The 17500-nt window shown below is 19.5% G+C and overlaps 8 protein-coding genes across 8 annotated transcripts in view; 3 read left to right on the plus strand and 5 right to left on the minus strand.

The window, feature by feature from the left end:
- The window catches only part of DDB_G0275421 (hypothetical protein), a gene marked incomplete at both ends in the record, with an annotated part of 3961 nt that extends 18 nt beyond the window's left edge, over window positions 1-3943 (plus strand). The window contains 3 exons of the mRNA XM_638600.2: window positions 1-147; window positions 309-3519; window positions 3648-3943. The exon at window positions 1-147 is cut by the window's left edge and continues 18 nt beyond it. Of these exons, the coding sequence (XP_643692.2) occupies window positions 1-147; window positions 309-3519; window positions 3648-3943 (3654 nt within the window). The remainder of the gene's footprint in view (window positions 148-308; window positions 3520-3647) is intronic.
- Window positions 3944-5992: 2049 nt separating this feature from the next.
- Window positions 5993-7440, plus strand: DDB_G0275423 (hypothetical protein; the record flags this gene model as incomplete). The annotated part of the gene is made up of 2 exons (XM_638601.2): window positions 5993-6968; window positions 7004-7440. 2 exons carry the CDS (start codon window positions 5993-5995, stop codon window positions 7438-7440), a joined length of 1413 nt encoding a protein of 470 aa, XP_643693.2.
- Window positions 7441-7596: 156 nt separating this feature from the next.
- DDB_G0275373 (hypothetical protein) lies at window positions 7597-8820 on the minus strand (the record flags this gene model as incomplete). The annotated part of the gene is made up of 1 exon (XM_638602.1): window positions 7597-8820. One exon carries the CDS (start codon window positions 8818-8820, stop codon window positions 7597-7599), a length of 1224 nt encoding a protein of 407 aa, XP_643694.1.
- Window positions 8821-8857: 37 nt separating this feature from the next.
- On the minus strand, window positions 8858-9046 carry DDB_G0275425 (hypothetical protein; the record flags this gene model as incomplete). The annotated part of the gene is made up of 1 exon (XM_638603.1): window positions 8858-9046. One exon carries the CDS (start codon window positions 9044-9046, stop codon window positions 8858-8860), a length of 189 nt encoding a protein of 62 aa, XP_643695.1.
- A 409-nt stretch (window positions 9047-9455) lies between these two features.
- On the minus strand, window positions 9456-10729 carry DDB_G0275427 (hypothetical protein; the record flags this gene model as incomplete). Its single annotated transcript, XM_638604.1, has 3 exons — window positions 9456-9659; window positions 9758-10123; window positions 10232-10729. 3 exons carry the CDS (start codon window positions 10727-10729, stop codon window positions 9456-9458), a joined length of 1068 nt encoding a protein of 355 aa, XP_643696.1.
- Window positions 10730-10865: 136 nt separating this feature from the next.
- DDB_G0275375 (hypothetical protein) lies at window positions 10866-15224 on the minus strand (the record flags this gene model as incomplete). Its single annotated transcript, XM_638605.1, has 5 exons — window positions 10866-11645; window positions 11727-14165; window positions 14252-14662; window positions 14766-14871; window positions 14977-15224. Coding segments are annotated over 5 exons (3984 nt in total), but the record flags the coding sequence as incomplete, so codon positions are not given.
- Window positions 15225-15978: 754 nt separating this feature from the next.
- On the plus strand, window positions 15979-16917 carry DDB_G0275377 (hypothetical protein; the record flags this gene model as incomplete). The annotated part of the gene is made up of 1 exon (XM_638606.1): window positions 15979-16917. The coding sequence occupies one exon, from the start codon at window positions 15979-15981 to the stop codon at window positions 16915-16917; it is 939 nt and encodes a 312-aa protein (XP_643698.1).
- Window positions 16918-17215: 298 nt separating this feature from the next.
- Window positions 17216-17497, minus strand: DDB_G0275379 (hypothetical protein; the record flags this gene model as incomplete). The annotated part of the gene is made up of 1 exon (XM_638607.1): window positions 17216-17497. One exon carries the CDS (start codon window positions 17495-17497, stop codon window positions 17216-17218), a length of 282 nt encoding a protein of 93 aa, XP_643699.1.
- Between the last annotated feature and the right edge of the window lie 3 nt (window positions 17498-17500).

Consider the following 17500-nt stretch of genomic DNA (forward strand, 5'->3'; position numbering starts at 1 on the left):
CCTAGACCAATAGTTTTTAGAATTGCATGGATACCAATCGAAGAAAATGAATATTTTCAATTATTGAAAAGAAATTCTAATATACCAATCCTAAGTGATGTAGTATCAAGAATTAGTGAATCAAATGATTATTATACATTATCTGATGTAGGTTAAAAAATTTACTATAATTTTATTATTTTTATTTTTTTTTTTAAAAAAAAAAAAAAAAAAAAGAAATAAAAAAAAAAAAAAAATTATAATTTTAAAAGATATTAAGAAATAATTAACATTTATTTTTTACAATAAATTTTTTTTTTATACTATAGTATAAAATTGCATTAAATAATAAATCAAATCAAATGATTGGCGTTTCAAATGAATTACAAGAGATTCAAACAATGTGGAAATGGATAAATAATAATGTATTACCATCAGTTGAACAAATGAATCAAAATGATTCCAATGAGATCTATGAATATCTTTCATTGAAATTTACATGTTTAGGAATTCATGATGAGAATAATAAAGAGAGAGAAAAAGAAAGAGAAATTAAAGATAAAGATAATAGTAAAAAAGAGAAATCATTTAAAAAGAAATTTCAATTAGGTGATAATGAAAAATTGATAACTCAATATAGTTGTTCATTAGATAAAAAACATGGCTGTGTTTATATCTCTGAGAATTATATTTCATTTTCTTCAAGAATTTTTCCAACTAAAATTTCAATACCTTTTAAAGATATTGTTGAAATTAAAAAAAATAGTAATAGTGGTAGTAGTACTTCAAGTGGTGGTGGTGGTGGTAGTAGTGGCGGTAATTCAACACCAACATCTTCATTCGTTAAATTATTAATTAATTCAATTAGAATTCAAACTGATTCAAAAGATTATCTATTTCATACTTTTTTTAAAGTTGATGAAACTTTTCAAATTTTAGATCAATTATGGAAATTTACAATTGATAAAATGTTATTAACTGCTGAACTTTCAAATAGTAATAATAATAATAATAATAATAATAACACGAATAATAATAATAATAATAATAATAATAATAATAATAATAATAATAATAATAATAATAATAATAATAATAATAATAATAATAATAATAATAATAATAATAATAATAATAATAGTATTAGTATAAATAATAGTAATAATAGTAATAATAATAATAATATTAGTCAATCAAATTCACCATGTAACACACCATTATCAAATTCAATATTAATAGAGGGATCAAATTCATATTTAAATACAAATAGATTAAGTATTTATTCATCACCAAATAGCGGTACAACAAGTTTAAAATCATCAGGTTCATATTATATACCAATTAATAATAATAATAATAATTGGATAACAAATAATAATTCATCAACTACAACGACAATTGGTATTGAATCTTTATTTGCAACTTCATCATCATATAATAATAATTATAATGGTGGTATTGGATCACCAGAGTTTTTATCATCTTTTCAATCAATTTCACCATTATCTTCAACTCCATTAAATTCAAGTAGTAATAATATTTTCTTTTTTAATTCATCTTCATCACAACAACAACAGCAACAACAACAACAATTATCATCATCAACATCATTAACAATAACATTAAATCAATCAAGAGATTTAAGGGATCCAAATAATTTATCATCAACAACAACAAATACTACTAATTCACCAAATAGTCCAAGTCATAGTTATAATAATAATAATAATAATATTAATAATAATAATATTAATAATAATAATAATAATAATAATAATAATAATAATAATTTTAATAGTAATAATAATAATGTTAAAGATTTATTAAATAATCATAAAAAGAATGAAGATTATAAAGATTTATTTAAATTACCAAATAGTGAAATATTAATTGATGAATTTCAAGCAAGTTTAGTTAGAAATCAACAATTTGAAATTTTGGGTAAAATTTATATATCTGGTAGATTCTTATGCTTTGAAAGTACAGATTCATTATTAACATTACCATTTAGAGAGATTCAATCATTATCAAATGAGAAATCAATTGGTGTAAATCATCGTGGTGCTAATACAATTAAAATTTCATTTTATAGAAATTCACAAAAACTTTATTTCTATTCAGCATTAATTGATCAAAAATATGATTTACTAAGACAAGTTTGGTCTGAAATTAATTCACAAACTTGTTATTACCAACAAATTGGTTTAATTAGTAATGTTATTACCAATTCAAATAATTATATTGAAATGCCAATTTCAATTGGATTCACAAATGAATGGTTCAATGATAGAAAAGAATTTTCAAGAGATTATAAAATCAAACAAATCAATCAACAATTACTATGGGAACAATATTTTACATTCAATGGTGATGGTGTTGCAATGTTTAAAACTGATGAATTGAAATCATTGATTAGAAATGGTGGTGTACCAGATGTATTGAGAAGAAAGATTTGGTTCCTTACAAGTGGTGCTTTTTATAAATCATGTTGTCATTCACCAGATTACTATAGATCATTGATACAAACTCATCAAGGTGATAGTAATTCAAGTTATGTTGATATTGAAAAGGATATACATAGATCATTTCCAAAGCATCCTTGGTTTCGTGAAAAGGAGGCTGGTGGTCAAGATGCTTTAAAGAATATACTCCAAGCTTATAGTTGGAGAAATCCATCGATTGGCTATTGTCAATCAATGAATATCGTTGCAGCAGTACTATTAATTTATTTACAAGAGGAGGAAGTATTTTGGTTACTTTGTACATTGTGTGAAGATTTAGTACCAGACTATTATAGACCGGGTATGGTTGGTAGTATCGCTGATCAAAAAACATTTGAAAATCTTTTAGCTCAATATTTACCACAAGTTGATCAACATTTAAAACGTATCAATTGTCCACTTTCAATGTTAATTTTACCAAGATTTCTATGTTTATTCATTGGTTATGCTGAAATGGAACTTTCTTTAAGAATTTTAGATTGTTTATTCTTTGAAGGTACTTCTGAAATTTTATTTAAAATTTTATTATCATTCTTTAAAGTAAACGAATATGAAATATTACAAAATTGTAAATCAACTGAAGATATTATGTCATTTATGAGAATTCAACCAGTTAAAGATATGGAACTTATAATTTCAACTAGTTTTCAAGAATTTGATAATTTACCATCCGATAAAATAGATCAACTTAGAAATTCAAATAAAATTATGGCAATTAAAAGTATGCAAGTCGTTAATAAAAAATCAAAGATTAGAGATTGGATTGAAAGATATAATTTAACTAGTTCTGATACTGAAAGAATTTATGATTATTTTCATGCTTCAATCTCCTTATCTCCAAATAAATTGGGTATAAATCGTATGAAATTTTTGGAAATTTGTAAAGATATCTTACCAACACCTTGGAAATCTAGAAATGATTTAATTCATTTAATTTTTAAATTATTAGATGAGGATTTAGATGGTTTAATTACAATTGATGAATTTATTCATATGTTAGTAAATGTTTTAAAAGGTTCTTATTTAGAAAGATTAAAATGTAAATTATTATTATTATTATTATTAAAAAAAAAAAAAAAAAAAAAAAAAAAAATCCAAGTATACTAACTTTTTAATTTTTTTTTTTTTTTTTTTTTTTTTTTTTTTTTTTTTTAATATAAATAATAGTTGTTTTTGAAGTTTTTGATTCAGATTGTGACGATCATTTAGATTTAAATGATTTTAAATTATTTTTAGATGTATTCATTGGTTTAGTTTCATTTCAACAACAACCTCTTCAATCTAATCAACAATCAAATTTAAAATTAAATTCATTACAAATTGAAAATTTTATAAATCATATGTCAATTGATGAAACATTTGATTTATCAATTGATTCAGTAGAATCAATGTTGGATGATATTTTATTATTTTTTAATATTGATTCAAATAAAATATATAGTTTATTAAATTATCGTGATTAAAAATCTAATAAATTCAAAATAAAAATAAATTTAATAATATTTAACAATTATAATAAAAAAATTATTAAAAAAAAAAATTAATTCATGTAAAAAAAAAAAAAAAAAAGATATACACGTTATCAATATATTTAATGTCTTTGGTAAATTAAATTTTTATATATTTTTTATTTTTTATTTTGTTGTTTTAAAAAATTATATGTTAAAATTTTATTTTACTTGATTGAAAATAAAATTTTTATTATAATAAAGAATAATGGCACCAGTAAAAATAAAAAATCAAATTAATTTTTAAAAGATTAAATTGTAATCCTTTTTTATTATAATTATATATATATAAATATATTGTGATATATGATGCTTTTTTATTTTTTATTGTTTTTATTATTTTAATTCTCAAAGTATGAGATAAAATAATTTATTGATTTTTTATTATTATTATTATTATTTTCTTTGGGGGTGGTCATTGTTTTTATAATTATTATTATTATTATTATTATTATTATTATTATTATTATTATTATTATTTTTATTATTATTATTATTATTATTATTATTATTATTATTATTATTATTATTATTATTATTATTTATTATTATTATTTTAATTTTAATTTTTATTATTATTATTATTATTATTTTTATTTTTATTATTATTATTATTATTTTCGTATTTATTCAATAATACATAATCAAAAGATATCAAAAAAAAACAAAAAACCCTTTTTTTATATATAAAAATTTATTTTGTATAAAATAGCAGTTAAAATTGCTATATGTATAAATTGTTTTATTGTTAACAACATTCTTCACAATATTCTACTGATATTTTATCATTTTGCAATTGTTACTTATGATAACACAATATAAAAAAACATGGGCAAACAAATTTTCAAACACCACCAACTACTCACAAAATGTACCCTATTTTTGGTATGAATAATTATTTAATGTATGTGTATTTTGGGTTTGTGTGGAAAAATTATATCAACTCTATCTAATTTCAAATTTTATTTTTTTAATTTAATAATATTATTTTTATTTTATTTTATTTTATTTTTTTTTTTTTTTGGAATCTAAATATTAATTCGATAATGATATCAAAAAATATTACAAGTAAATTGATTGAGTGGGAAAAAAAAATTTTAACCTCCAATACAAGATCCCATCAAAGAATTTAAGAAAAAAAAAAAAAAAAAAAAATTTTATTAGCAATAGTTGGGTGGGTGTGATGTGTGTATTTTGATTATTGATTATTAATTACCACAATAGATATGAAATTATCATTTGATTAGTGTGGATTATTTATTTTACATTAATAAAATCATTAATGTTGAATGTGTGGTTAGGGGGTTTATTCTTTTAATTTTATTTTTTTTTTATTTTTTTTTATTTTTTTTTTCTCTCCCAATAGTTATTGTATTTTAACCGACGTATAATTGTTAATAACGAGAAATGTGGGTATATTAGAGTATTATTAAATTATATCTTTATGTACAAGCGTGTATATATTATATATATATATGGATAGGATTTATAGTTTGTGTTTGGGTGAGAACGTGGGTTAGAGTGAGAAAGAGTGTGGTGTGTTAGTGTGTTTTTTTCTTTTGGTGGGTGTGGGCTTTAATGTAGTGGTTATATCAAAATAATAAAAAAATTTTAGTGTACTAGTGTGAACTGGTATTGAATTATATGAATTCTACCATATAATTATACAATCATTCAAAATTTGATATTTAATAATTTTTTTTTTTTTTTTTTTTTTATAATAAATAAAAAAAATAATTATTAAAATAATTATTAAAATAATTATTAAAAAAAAAATAAAATAAATAAATAAAAAAAAAAGTGGTTTGATTTTTGTATTTCCAAATATTTATTTAATAAATTATTTAAATAAAGATTGATTGCAACATTAAATAAAAATAAAAATAAAAATAAAAATAAATAATTTTCAAATAATAATAATTATTAAAAAAATTAATAAAAAAAAAAAAAAAAAAAGAAATTAAAAAAATTAATTAAAAATTCGTTGTCGTCTTTACCTTTAAAATGGATACTTATAAATCTAAAAAATTAAAAATTGATCAAAGTGATGATGCTGGTGTAAATATATTATTGGGTTTAAGTAAAAAATCCAGTCCAATGATTTCAACTCCAGTTTTGGGTTCATTATATGGAAAAACTGGTTTTTCATTTCCTTCTCCATTATCAATATCCTCTCCAATTAATTCAAACATTCAAAGTTTACCAAGTCCTCTATCGTTGTCCTCTTCAACAAATACAACTCCTCACTTGGGTTCCTTATCTTTAAAAAATGGATTTTCTTTACCATCTCCACTTACATTTTCTTCACCAAATTTATTAAATGATAACCATTGTCCACCTTCTCCATATTTTTGTTTAGTGAATTTAAGTGCCTCAAGTCCTTCAATTTTTAATAATAATTTAAGTAATAGTATTAATAATAGTAATAATAATAATGATAATAATATTAATATTAATAATAGCAATAATATAAATAATAATAATAATAATAATAATAATAATAATAATAATAATAATAATAATAATAATAATAATAATAATAATAATAATAATAATTATAATAATAATAATAAAGCTAATTATTTAATAAATAATCCAAATCAACAAAATAATATTTCATTGGTAAACCCACCATCCCCAATTTTATTAAATTCATTAAGTTCTTCACCAAATATGTCAGGCGAAAATGAACTTTTACCACCCTCAACACCCTCATCACCAATAAATTCAAACCCAATAATAAAGGTTACAAATCCAACAAATAAAACAAATACTAATTGCACATTGAATTATTGTAAACTTTGTAAATGTGGAACACCCGAGTTCCTTATTAAAAATACAACATGGGGTCATATAATGAGAGTTGTATTTTCATGTTTAAAATTAAATGATCCTGAAAAAGATTTTTTTAATTTAAAAAAAGAAGTCTATGGATTTATGACATCTCATTGGGAATTATTAAGTGTTTCTGGTGATAAAAGTAAGTTTTTATTTTTATTATTATTTAGTAAAAAGAAAAAAATAAGGATATTGATTTTTTTTTTTTTTTTTTTGTTTTTTTTTCTCTAAAAATAGAAACTGATAATTGGCATAAACAAATTCAAGATATGTTAAGTCATTCAAAAGATATTTTTGAAAGTGGTATGTCAGCATTACAACAAAATGGTTATTGGAGATTAAAAAAGTATGAAGTTGACTATTGGACCTTCAAAAAAGAAAAGGTTACAAGAACAAATAAAAGAAAACAAAGAGAGTTAAAGAATCAAGTTGATAACGAAACCATTAATAAAATGTTTATGGAAGCCATTTTAAAAAAAGTGGATGTTGATAAAGAGAAAATCGATGAAAATTTAATTAAAAATTTTATTTTAAAAGAATTTGGAGTCCCTAATTTTAAAAAAAAAAAAAAAAAAAAAAAAAAAAAAAAAAAAAAAACTAAACATTGTAAATAATTGTAAATAACTATATATTTTTTTTTAATATTAAACTTTTTTTAAAAAAAATTAAAATAAATAAAAATTTAAAATATTTTAAAATGAAAAAAAAAAAAAAAAAATTCTAACTTTATTTTATTTAATTATTATTATTATTATTAATATTTTTTTTTTTTAAAAAAATGTAAAAAAATTATCTTGATTGTCATTATTATTATTATTTCCATTTAATTTTTTAATTAAATTTTGTTTAAATTGATAATTTTTTATATCATCTTCATTTTTATAAATTTTAATTAAATAATTTTCTCTTTCAATTTGATTAAAAGGTAAATGGATTATATTTTCATTTAAATAATGTTTTATAATATTATTAATGTTTAAAATTTGATTTTCATAATCGATTTCATTTGATACTAATAGATTTAAATAATTATATTTTGGAATTAAATTTAAAGAATAATAGAGTTTACCATTTTCTATTTCTGCAAAACTATTTTCAAATGGCATTATATCATTACCATGAATATTAAAAATTTGTTTCAATTGATAATAATTATAATTAAATGTGATTGTATAAATTTTATTCGAATAATCTTTTGATAGTATTAATTCAACCAATTCTTTATAACCTAATAGTATTGCAGATTTTAATGTTTGTAATAAATTTAAATTTAAACCTCTATTTATGGATAAGAATTTTTTAAACAATTCAATATCACCACCAAATCCATCAGTATTTTCATTGATAATATTTGAAATATTAAATCTAGCTTGTTCAAATAAATTTAATTTTTTCATTGTTAAATCAGTTATAGTTTTATTTCCACCAATTAAAACTCTTTTCTTCATGAATGGTATAACTTCGGGAATATTACCATTTATAATTTTAATTGAACAATAATTAAATCTATATCTTGGTGATACAATAACGTCTTTATCATATGTTGATAATAATAAAATTGCAATATCAGGATCAATAATATCATATTGAATGAATTCTTTATCAAATTCTTTAATTAATTCAGGTTTGTATTTTATAATTATTTTAAATAATTTTAAATTATTTGATTTAAATAATGAATTCCTTGTTATTGGAATTTTTTGAAAAAATTCTTTTGAAATTATAACATCATATAAATTAATTGAATTTTCATCATCATCATTATTATCATCATCATTATTTAAATGCTGTGGTTCTATTACTTGATTTAATTCTTTAATCTTTAAAATTAATAAATTAAATAAAAAATAATCATTTGTTTCAATTGATGAATTTATTGATGATAATAATATTTCAAGTCTATCTTGAAAACTATAATTTTCAAGTACTAAATCTAATAATGATTTTGAAAATAATTCTGATTGATTTTGTATTACTGATATATTATAAATCATTTTAATAATAATTGAAATTGATAAATTAATTTGAAATTTATTTATTAAATATTAATTTAATTGTTGAACCATCTGAATTAAATGTTGGAATAATTAATAAATTATTTTCATCATTAATTAAACTATTTATATCAATTTGTTTTTCATATTTTTCAATTAAATATTGTATCATCTCTAATGGTAACCCAAGTAAATTTGATTTTAAATAATAATTAATTTCATTCATATTTTAAAATCTCTATTTCAAATCTTTTTTCTACCATTTTAAATAATTCTAATTCTTTCCAATTAATTAAATATTCTAAACATTCTTTATTAAATTCATTACATCCAATATTTTGATCGTGTAACATCATTCTATCTTTTAACATTGATTGATTTTTGGTTTTAATTATTATTAACAAAGGGAAATTATAATATCCAAATGTTTTATAAAATAATTTTAAGTTAATCTCTTTTACATATTGAAATATTTTATTCCTTAATATATCATTTTTAAAAACTTTAAAAAATAATTTCATCATTAAAAATTAAAAATAAAAAAACAAAAATAAAAATAAAAATAAAAAACTAAAAAAAAAGTAATTAAAATGAAAAAAAAAAAGATATTTTTTAAAAAAAAAAAAAATCTAAATTTATTCAATTTTAATAGTATTATGAGTTTTTAATTCATGTTGGTAAAAATTAAACAAAGAAATATTTGAATCTAAAATATTTGTTAAAGAATCTAAACTTTTTGTATGATTAATTAAAAGACTCCATCTTTCTCTTTTTTGGAAATAATTTGCATATCCTATGAAAAATAATCCTATTCTTGGTATTAAAACTAATTTTTTAATCTTTTTTTTTTTTTTTTAGAAAATAAAAATGTTAAGTATTAAAGTAAGAAGGAAAATTTTTTTTTTTTTTTTTTTTTTTTTAATTTTAATATACATACAGTTCTTTGATCAGATTCACACCAATAACTCTTTGAATTATCACCTTTTGTTCTAACTAATGACACTATTAAATAACTAAAATGATAATATTGAGCCATTTCAATTGGTAAAACATTGATAAAGGGTAAATCTAAAATATTCTTTTTGATTAAATTTCTTTGAGCTTCAAATGGAGAAACGATTACAATCTCTAATGGGTCCAATTTTAAAGTTTTTAATAAAAATCTAACTAATTTACAAACAAACTCGCATTCTTTAATATTTGTAAACTTTTGAATCATTTCTTTGTCATCTAAATTTTCATTATCCATAATTTCTAAACTTTCAATTGATTCTAAATTAAAAAATGAAAATATTGGTTTTTCCTTTTTGTGAAAGAAAAAAAAAAAAAAAAAAAAAAAAAAAAAAAAAAAAAAAAAAGTTTTAGAATTATATAAAGAAAATAAAAAAAATAAAAAAAAAATAATACTTACTTTATAAAAATTAAAAAATGATAAATCTTGAAAATTAATTTTATCTAAAGATAATAAATTTGAAAAGATTGATGGTATATAATTTGAAGTTAAAGTAAATGGTCTAATATAATTTGATAATCTTTTGGAGAGATTAATTTTCATTAAATTTCTAAACTTTTTTGATTTAACACTGATTGGACCAACTGAAATATCACTAACACTATCACCAAAAAGTATTACATGATCAGCTAAATTTAAAGCACATAAAGTTTTTGGTTCTACCTCTTGATGTGAATTATCAACGATTACCCATTTAATATCTAAATTTCTAATTAAATCATTTGTTGCATCGGTTGATGTACAAAAAACTATATTTGAATTATTAATATTATTTAAATCAATAATTGTTGAACAATTTGAAAATTGAAATATATTTGATTGATTATTATTATTATTATTATTATTATTATTTTTATTATTTAATTTATAAAATTGATTTTTAAAAAATCTAATCATTTTAAAACTATTACTAAAATCCAAATCTAAAAATGTTTTACATGATGAATCCTTTTGAAATATAATAAAAAAAATTATTTGTTAAGATTAATAATTATTTCTTTTTTAAAAATAAAAAAAAAAAAAAAATACATACTAAACTAAAATCATTTGGACCACAAATTAAAATTCTATTTGTTAATTTTAAATTTTGAATTGAAAATTTTGAAATTAAAAATGATAAAGTTGTTTTACCAGAACCAGGTTGACCTTCAATGATGGTTACTTTATTATATAATGAACTATGAACTGCCATTTCTTGTGAAGAATTTAAAGAGAAACCAGAGTTTGGAAGTTTAGATGGTGAAAATGGTATTAACTCGTTTCCAACACCAGTTGAAATGATAGATTGACAAGCTGATGGGATTTTTAATGGGGATTTTATATTTGAAAATAATGATACCCCAACCATTAAATCATGATTGAATGAATCACGATGAGTAATTTCGACGAAAAAGGGTGTTCTCATCATTATTTTCTCGATTTTTGCTGGAAATTTAATCTTTAACCATTTTTCATCTTTAATACCCACCTTTGAAATTATAGAATGAGTTGAAAATGGTGGGTTTCTATCATTACCCAAATAAATACAACAAATAAAGTCACCTTTTGAAATCTTTTCTAAATTTAAATTTAATGGTAGTTCAATTGCTCCAACATATTTTCTCTTTTTCTTACTCCAAGAAATCAAAACTGATGATAAAAAAATTGAATTTTCATTTTGTTGTTGTTGATGATGGATACTATTACCAACATTCTTATAAACTGAATTTAAATCAATCATTGTACTCCAAAATTCAATATAATGATTAAAATTTTCAAATTTTGATCCAATTTTATAATCTTGAAAAATTTTATTTAAAAATATATCTTGATTCTAATAATAAAAAAGAAAAAAATAAAAAAGTTAATAAATTATAATTTTTTTTTTTTTATAGATTAAAAAAAAAAAACTTACAAATTTATGAAAACAATTAAAATTTGGTGTTGATTTAATTGAATTTAAAAATGATAATTCTAATTGATTTGATTGATTATTAAAAAATAATAAAACTTGAATTGAATGTAAAAGTTTTACAAAAATTTTATCATCATTTAAATTTGATAAATTTAATAATAAATGATTCTTTGGTAATTTAATTTCAACTGAATTATCAAATTGAACAGTTGGTTTAAAGTTTGAAATTGAAATTGTAAATAATTTATTATATTCTTTACACCAAACTTGTAAATAATCATTTGAAATACCAATTACTAAAACATTTACAACTATTGATGATTTTAATTGAATCAATGATTTAGTTGAAATCTTTTGAAACTTTTTTAATGCTATAACTGATTTTTGAAATTTTTCATTTAAATGTAAAATTAAATTTTCTAAATTTAAAAATTCAATTGGTAAACATTTATTATTATTATTAATATTACTATTATTATTATTATTATTATTATTAATTGTACTTGATAAATTATTATTATTATTTGGGTTATTATTATTTGGGCTATTATTATTTGGATTATTATTATTTGGATTATTTTTATTAAATCTTAAATTTAAAATTCTTTGATTATAGATATCTGAATATCTTTTTAAAGGTTCAGTAAATTCACTATAGTAAGGAAAGTGTTGATATTTCTCTTTTTTAATTTTAAATGATTCCAAATTTCCTGAAACTTGATTTAAAATATAATTTAAAAAAAGTTCTTCATTAGTATTACAATTAATACTAAGATTTTGATTTGATTTGAATGATTGAACCAATTTAAATAGATCAGTTTCTTTAAATAAATTTGATTGAACTAAACTATTTGAAACTTTATAAATTAAACCTTCGATTCCCCATTCAGCCAATGTACAAGTAACAATGAAATTTGCCAACATTAATACCTCTTGAATTAAATTTGATACTGATTCATTTGGTAATTGAGGTTGTTTAACTTTAATTGGAACATTTAAGATTGTATTAAATTCAAAAGATACAAATTGATTATTTGAATTTATAATTAAATTTTTTGAAAGGACATGATTCTTGAATACCAATAAACTAGTTTCAATATCAGATTGTTGAAATTTACTATCTTGGTCAATTTCAAGTTTATCATCGATTGGTAAACCTTTAAAAATATTTTGAACTTGTGAATAAGAAAGATTAGTCGTTGATTTAATAATTGACTTATGGATACGTCTTGAAACTGATTCACCAATATGATTTAAACCACCAAAACTCCATTCAACTGTAAAACATTTTCTTTCTTTACCAGGTGACAATGATAAGTTTTGAGTAATAAATTCTTGATCAATGATATCAACTCTATCAATACCACCAAAATCAATTGAAATACCATTCATACAAGCAATTTTATCCAATGTTGATCCAATTTCAATAAAACTTGTGCAATCAAGAAAATGAACAAAAATTGTAACTTTACCATCCAAACTCTTTTTAAATGAAAATGCATATGAAATATTATTATTATTATCCTGTTCAATTGTAAAACATAATAAATCTCTTAAATCTTCATAATCTTCATTATTATCAAAAAAAACAATTGATTTATTTGATAATGAATTTATAATTGTATTGGTTGCTGTATTAGTTGAAGTAGTGGTTGTTGTAGTTGTAGTAGTAGTAGTGGTGGTGGTGGTGGTGTTTGTTGTGGTAGCTGTTGATAAATTTGAAATTGGCGATAAATTATTTTCAATTTTTATAATTGAAAGTTCTTTTAAAAACTCATTCGAAATTGCCCAATGATTATTAATTGTACCAATTGGAAATAAAGTTGATGATGACCAAATTGATTCTAATTTAATTTCATAAATGATATTACCATTTAACAATGGTAATTTTAAAAGCTGATTATTATCAAATATTAAAACCATTATACATGCGAGTTTACAGTTTGTTGGTTCAAAGAAAAGGAATTGATCTTTTCTTTTTAAAAATTTACAACAATAAATTTCTTTGTGTTGACTTTTAATAATTGATATAACTTTACATTCAATTAATTTATTATTATTAGTTTGTTGTTGTTGTTGTTGTTGTTGTTGTTGTTGTTGTTGTTGTTGTTGTTGTTGTTGTTGTTGTTGTTGTTGATTATTATTATTATCATTAATTTGTTGATTATTATTAATTATTTGATCATTTTGATTTAAATTTTGAGTTCTTTTAATGGTTTCTTTAAAAACTTTATCAAAAATAACTTCATCATGTTGTTGTTGTTGATTATTTGTTAAAATTTCAACTGCAACTATATCACCATGAAAGGAACGATTTCTATTAAAATAACCAGTTATATTAAAAATTTTATCTTGAAAATATAAATAATTTGGTTTAATGGTTGCATTATTTGGATTATTTTTTTTTATATTAATTTCCCCAACTATAATATTTTTCTTCTATTTAAAAAAAAAAAAATAAAAATAAAGTCAATAAAAATTTAAAAATTAAAATTTTTAAAAAATAATAAAAAGGTGATAATTACAATTAATGAATTATTAATTTCAAATTCAGAATAATGTTCGAGATAATAATTATTATTATTTGAAATTGTTAAAGGTAATAGTGAATTTGAAATTGATACTTGTGAAAGAGATGAAGAATAAGATGATGATGAAGAACAAGTTGAAGAAGGTGGTGATAACTGTTGATGGCAATTTCCATTGTTACCAAAGAATTTATTATTTTGATTACTATTGAGCGAAGGTGATGATAATCCAAAATTTGGTTTCTTTGATTTGTTTCTTTCAACCTTTCTATGATCTAATTCAGAGTGTGCAAATGCACACCATCTACCTTTTTTACATGCTTGATTGTTTACATAATCTTTACAAAATTTAGTTTTATATACCAGTGGATGATACATTACTTCAACATCATTATGAGAGAATCCACACTTTTTTTAAAAAATAAAAAAAAAATAAATAAAAAAAAAGATTAAAATTTTATTCTTCATATGTTATTTATATTATATAAAAAAATATATAAATTATAATTACATTTTCATTATTGCAAAGAGTTTGACAAAGATTATTTGAATAAAGTAGTTTTCCATCGCTATCATATGGTGGTCTTCTACGTTCATCTCTTTTGTGATAAAAGAAACTAATTGGGAAAAAAAAAAAAAAAAAAAAAAAAAAGTTTAAGCAAAATTCCAAAAATTAAAAAAAAAATAATAAAAAAAAATAAAAAAATATAAGTTTTAATTACCAATCTCTATCTTTTGAGCATTTAATAATCCCCAATCTACATTCTTGGGTTTTATAACTATTGATATACTTTGAGTGACATTCTTCAGGTGACATCAATTTAAATGGTTTATTATTGTTATTATTTTTATTATTATTATAATTATTAGTGGTAGTATTATTATTATTGTTGTTATTGTCGTTGTTATTGTTGATATTATTTGTATTATTATTAATATTTGGGATATTAGTGGTAATTTTAAATTCCATTTTTTTTTTTTTTTTTTTTTTTTTTTTTTTAATATATATACATATAAATATGAATAAAATCAATGAATAGTATTTAAAAACTATTTCAATGGTTTATTTCCAAAGAAAAAAATAATAATAATAATAAAAAAGTTTTTTATTTATTAAAAAAAAAAAAATTATTAAAAAATTAAAAAAAAAAAAATTAATATTTTAGAAAAATTTAATTATTTAAAAAATAATTTAATTTTTACCAATCTAAGTAATTGTTAAAACAATAAAAAACAATTATTATCCCAAAAAAGAACCAATTATTAAAAAAAAATAAAAAAATAAAAAATAAATTTATTTTTCATTTTTTTTACGATAAATTGATTAATTCTTCTAATTTTCAACAATCGATAAATTAAATATTTAAATCAATTTCCATATTTAATCAATTTAAAAATAAAATAAATAAAAAATTTTATTAAAATATAAAAAAAAATAAAATAAAATTAAAAAAAAAAAAAAAAAAAAATCGTTTTTTGGTGGAAAAAAAAAAAAAAAAAAAAAAAAAAAAAAAATTTATAATTGAAACTTTCATACCAATCGACAAAAAAAGATATTTTTATAATATAATTTATATATATTATATTATATTTTTATTTTGTTTTTTTTTTTTTTTATTTAAATTTATTTTAAAATTTTAAAAACAATTATTACATAAAAAGAAAATATAATAAATAAATAAATAAATAAATAAATAAAATAAATAAATAAAATAAATTTAATAATGCGTGTATTTTTATTTAAAATTGCAAGTAAACAAAGATGGACACTTTATATTGAAAAATCTGAATTCTTCTCAAAGAAAGTTGATATCGAACCTACAATTGTAACAACATCAAGTAATAATAATAATATAACATTACCAACTCAATCTAAAGGAGTTTTAATATTAAATAAATTAAAGAATATAGCAATTGAATCAAAGAATGAAATTGATAACGCTCAAGATGGTGTTGGATTAAAAGGGAAATTAAAATCATTATTATCATATTTAGAATCTAAAATCCATCCAGAAGAAGCAGTATTACAACAATTTTCAAAAATTAATGATAATAATTTAATTAAAAAACATAATCATCATAACCATCATAATCATATTCATCATAATAATAATAATAATAATAATCAAAATGAAACTGTAAAACACCAATTTGAACATTTTAATGAACAAAGAGATAAAGCTAGTTTTACAATATATTATCCATCAAATATTGGATATAGACGTGCTAATAGATTCTCACAAGTATTAATGAGACAAAAGATACGATTCCATCAAAAATGGATGATAATCAATAGTTTATTAATTCCAATTACATTTGCTGCCACAATTTTACCAGGCCCAAACATTTTCTTAGCCTATAATCTTTATAGATTATATGGTCATTTCCAAGCATTAAAAGGTTGTACCAATCTATCAAGATACACTAAATCACATGGTAGATTATTATTTAAACCAAGTTTAGAAATGTTTGAATGTTTAGATGGTGAATTACTACAACAACAACAACAATTTAAACAACAACAACAACAACAACAACAACAGCAAGAAGAAGAAGAACAATCAATCGATAATCCAAACTCATATGAAAAATTATCCACAAGATTAAGAATACCAGGTTTATTTGATTATGTAAAAAGAATTGAAACTATTGAAAACAAATAAATAAAAAATAAAATAAAAAAAGTAAAGAATATATAAATTTAAAAATAAATAATAGTTATTATACGATGTATTTTTTTTTTTTTTTTTTTTTTTTATTATAATTATTCCTAATAATTTTAATCCTTTTTTTTTTCACTTTTTTTTTATTTATTTTTTTTATTGTTTGTTTTAATTTATGATATGTTATTACATTGTTATCGAAGTATGTTGGTGGTAATAATATTTTTGAAACGATATCATATGATTTTATTATTATTATTATTATTATTAAATGTTTGTAATTGATTTTAATTTTTGTTTATTTTTTGTATTGTCTGAATCTTTCATCTAAATCTGATTTTCTTTTTTCTTTAATTTTTTGGATATTATCCATTACATATTCTGGTGGATTATTGAATATATCTGTTTCACATCTCCAAGTTTCTGACATTGGAAGTGATGTCCAATATCTAATTGTTGCACCATTTGAAAGGATACATCTAGTGAGTTTGGATCTTGGTGAATGCTTTTTAAAATTGGAAATTGATCTAGTGATGTTTCCACTAATATTTTGATTAAATAAACGTATACAACTATTCATTTC

This window comes from Dictyostelium discoideum (assembly GCF_000004695.1).
Source record: "Dictyostelium discoideum AX4 chromosome 2 chromosome, whole genome shotgun sequence".
NCBI lineage: Eukaryota > Evosea > Eumycetozoa > Dictyosteliales > Dictyosteliaceae > Dictyostelium > Dictyostelium discoideum.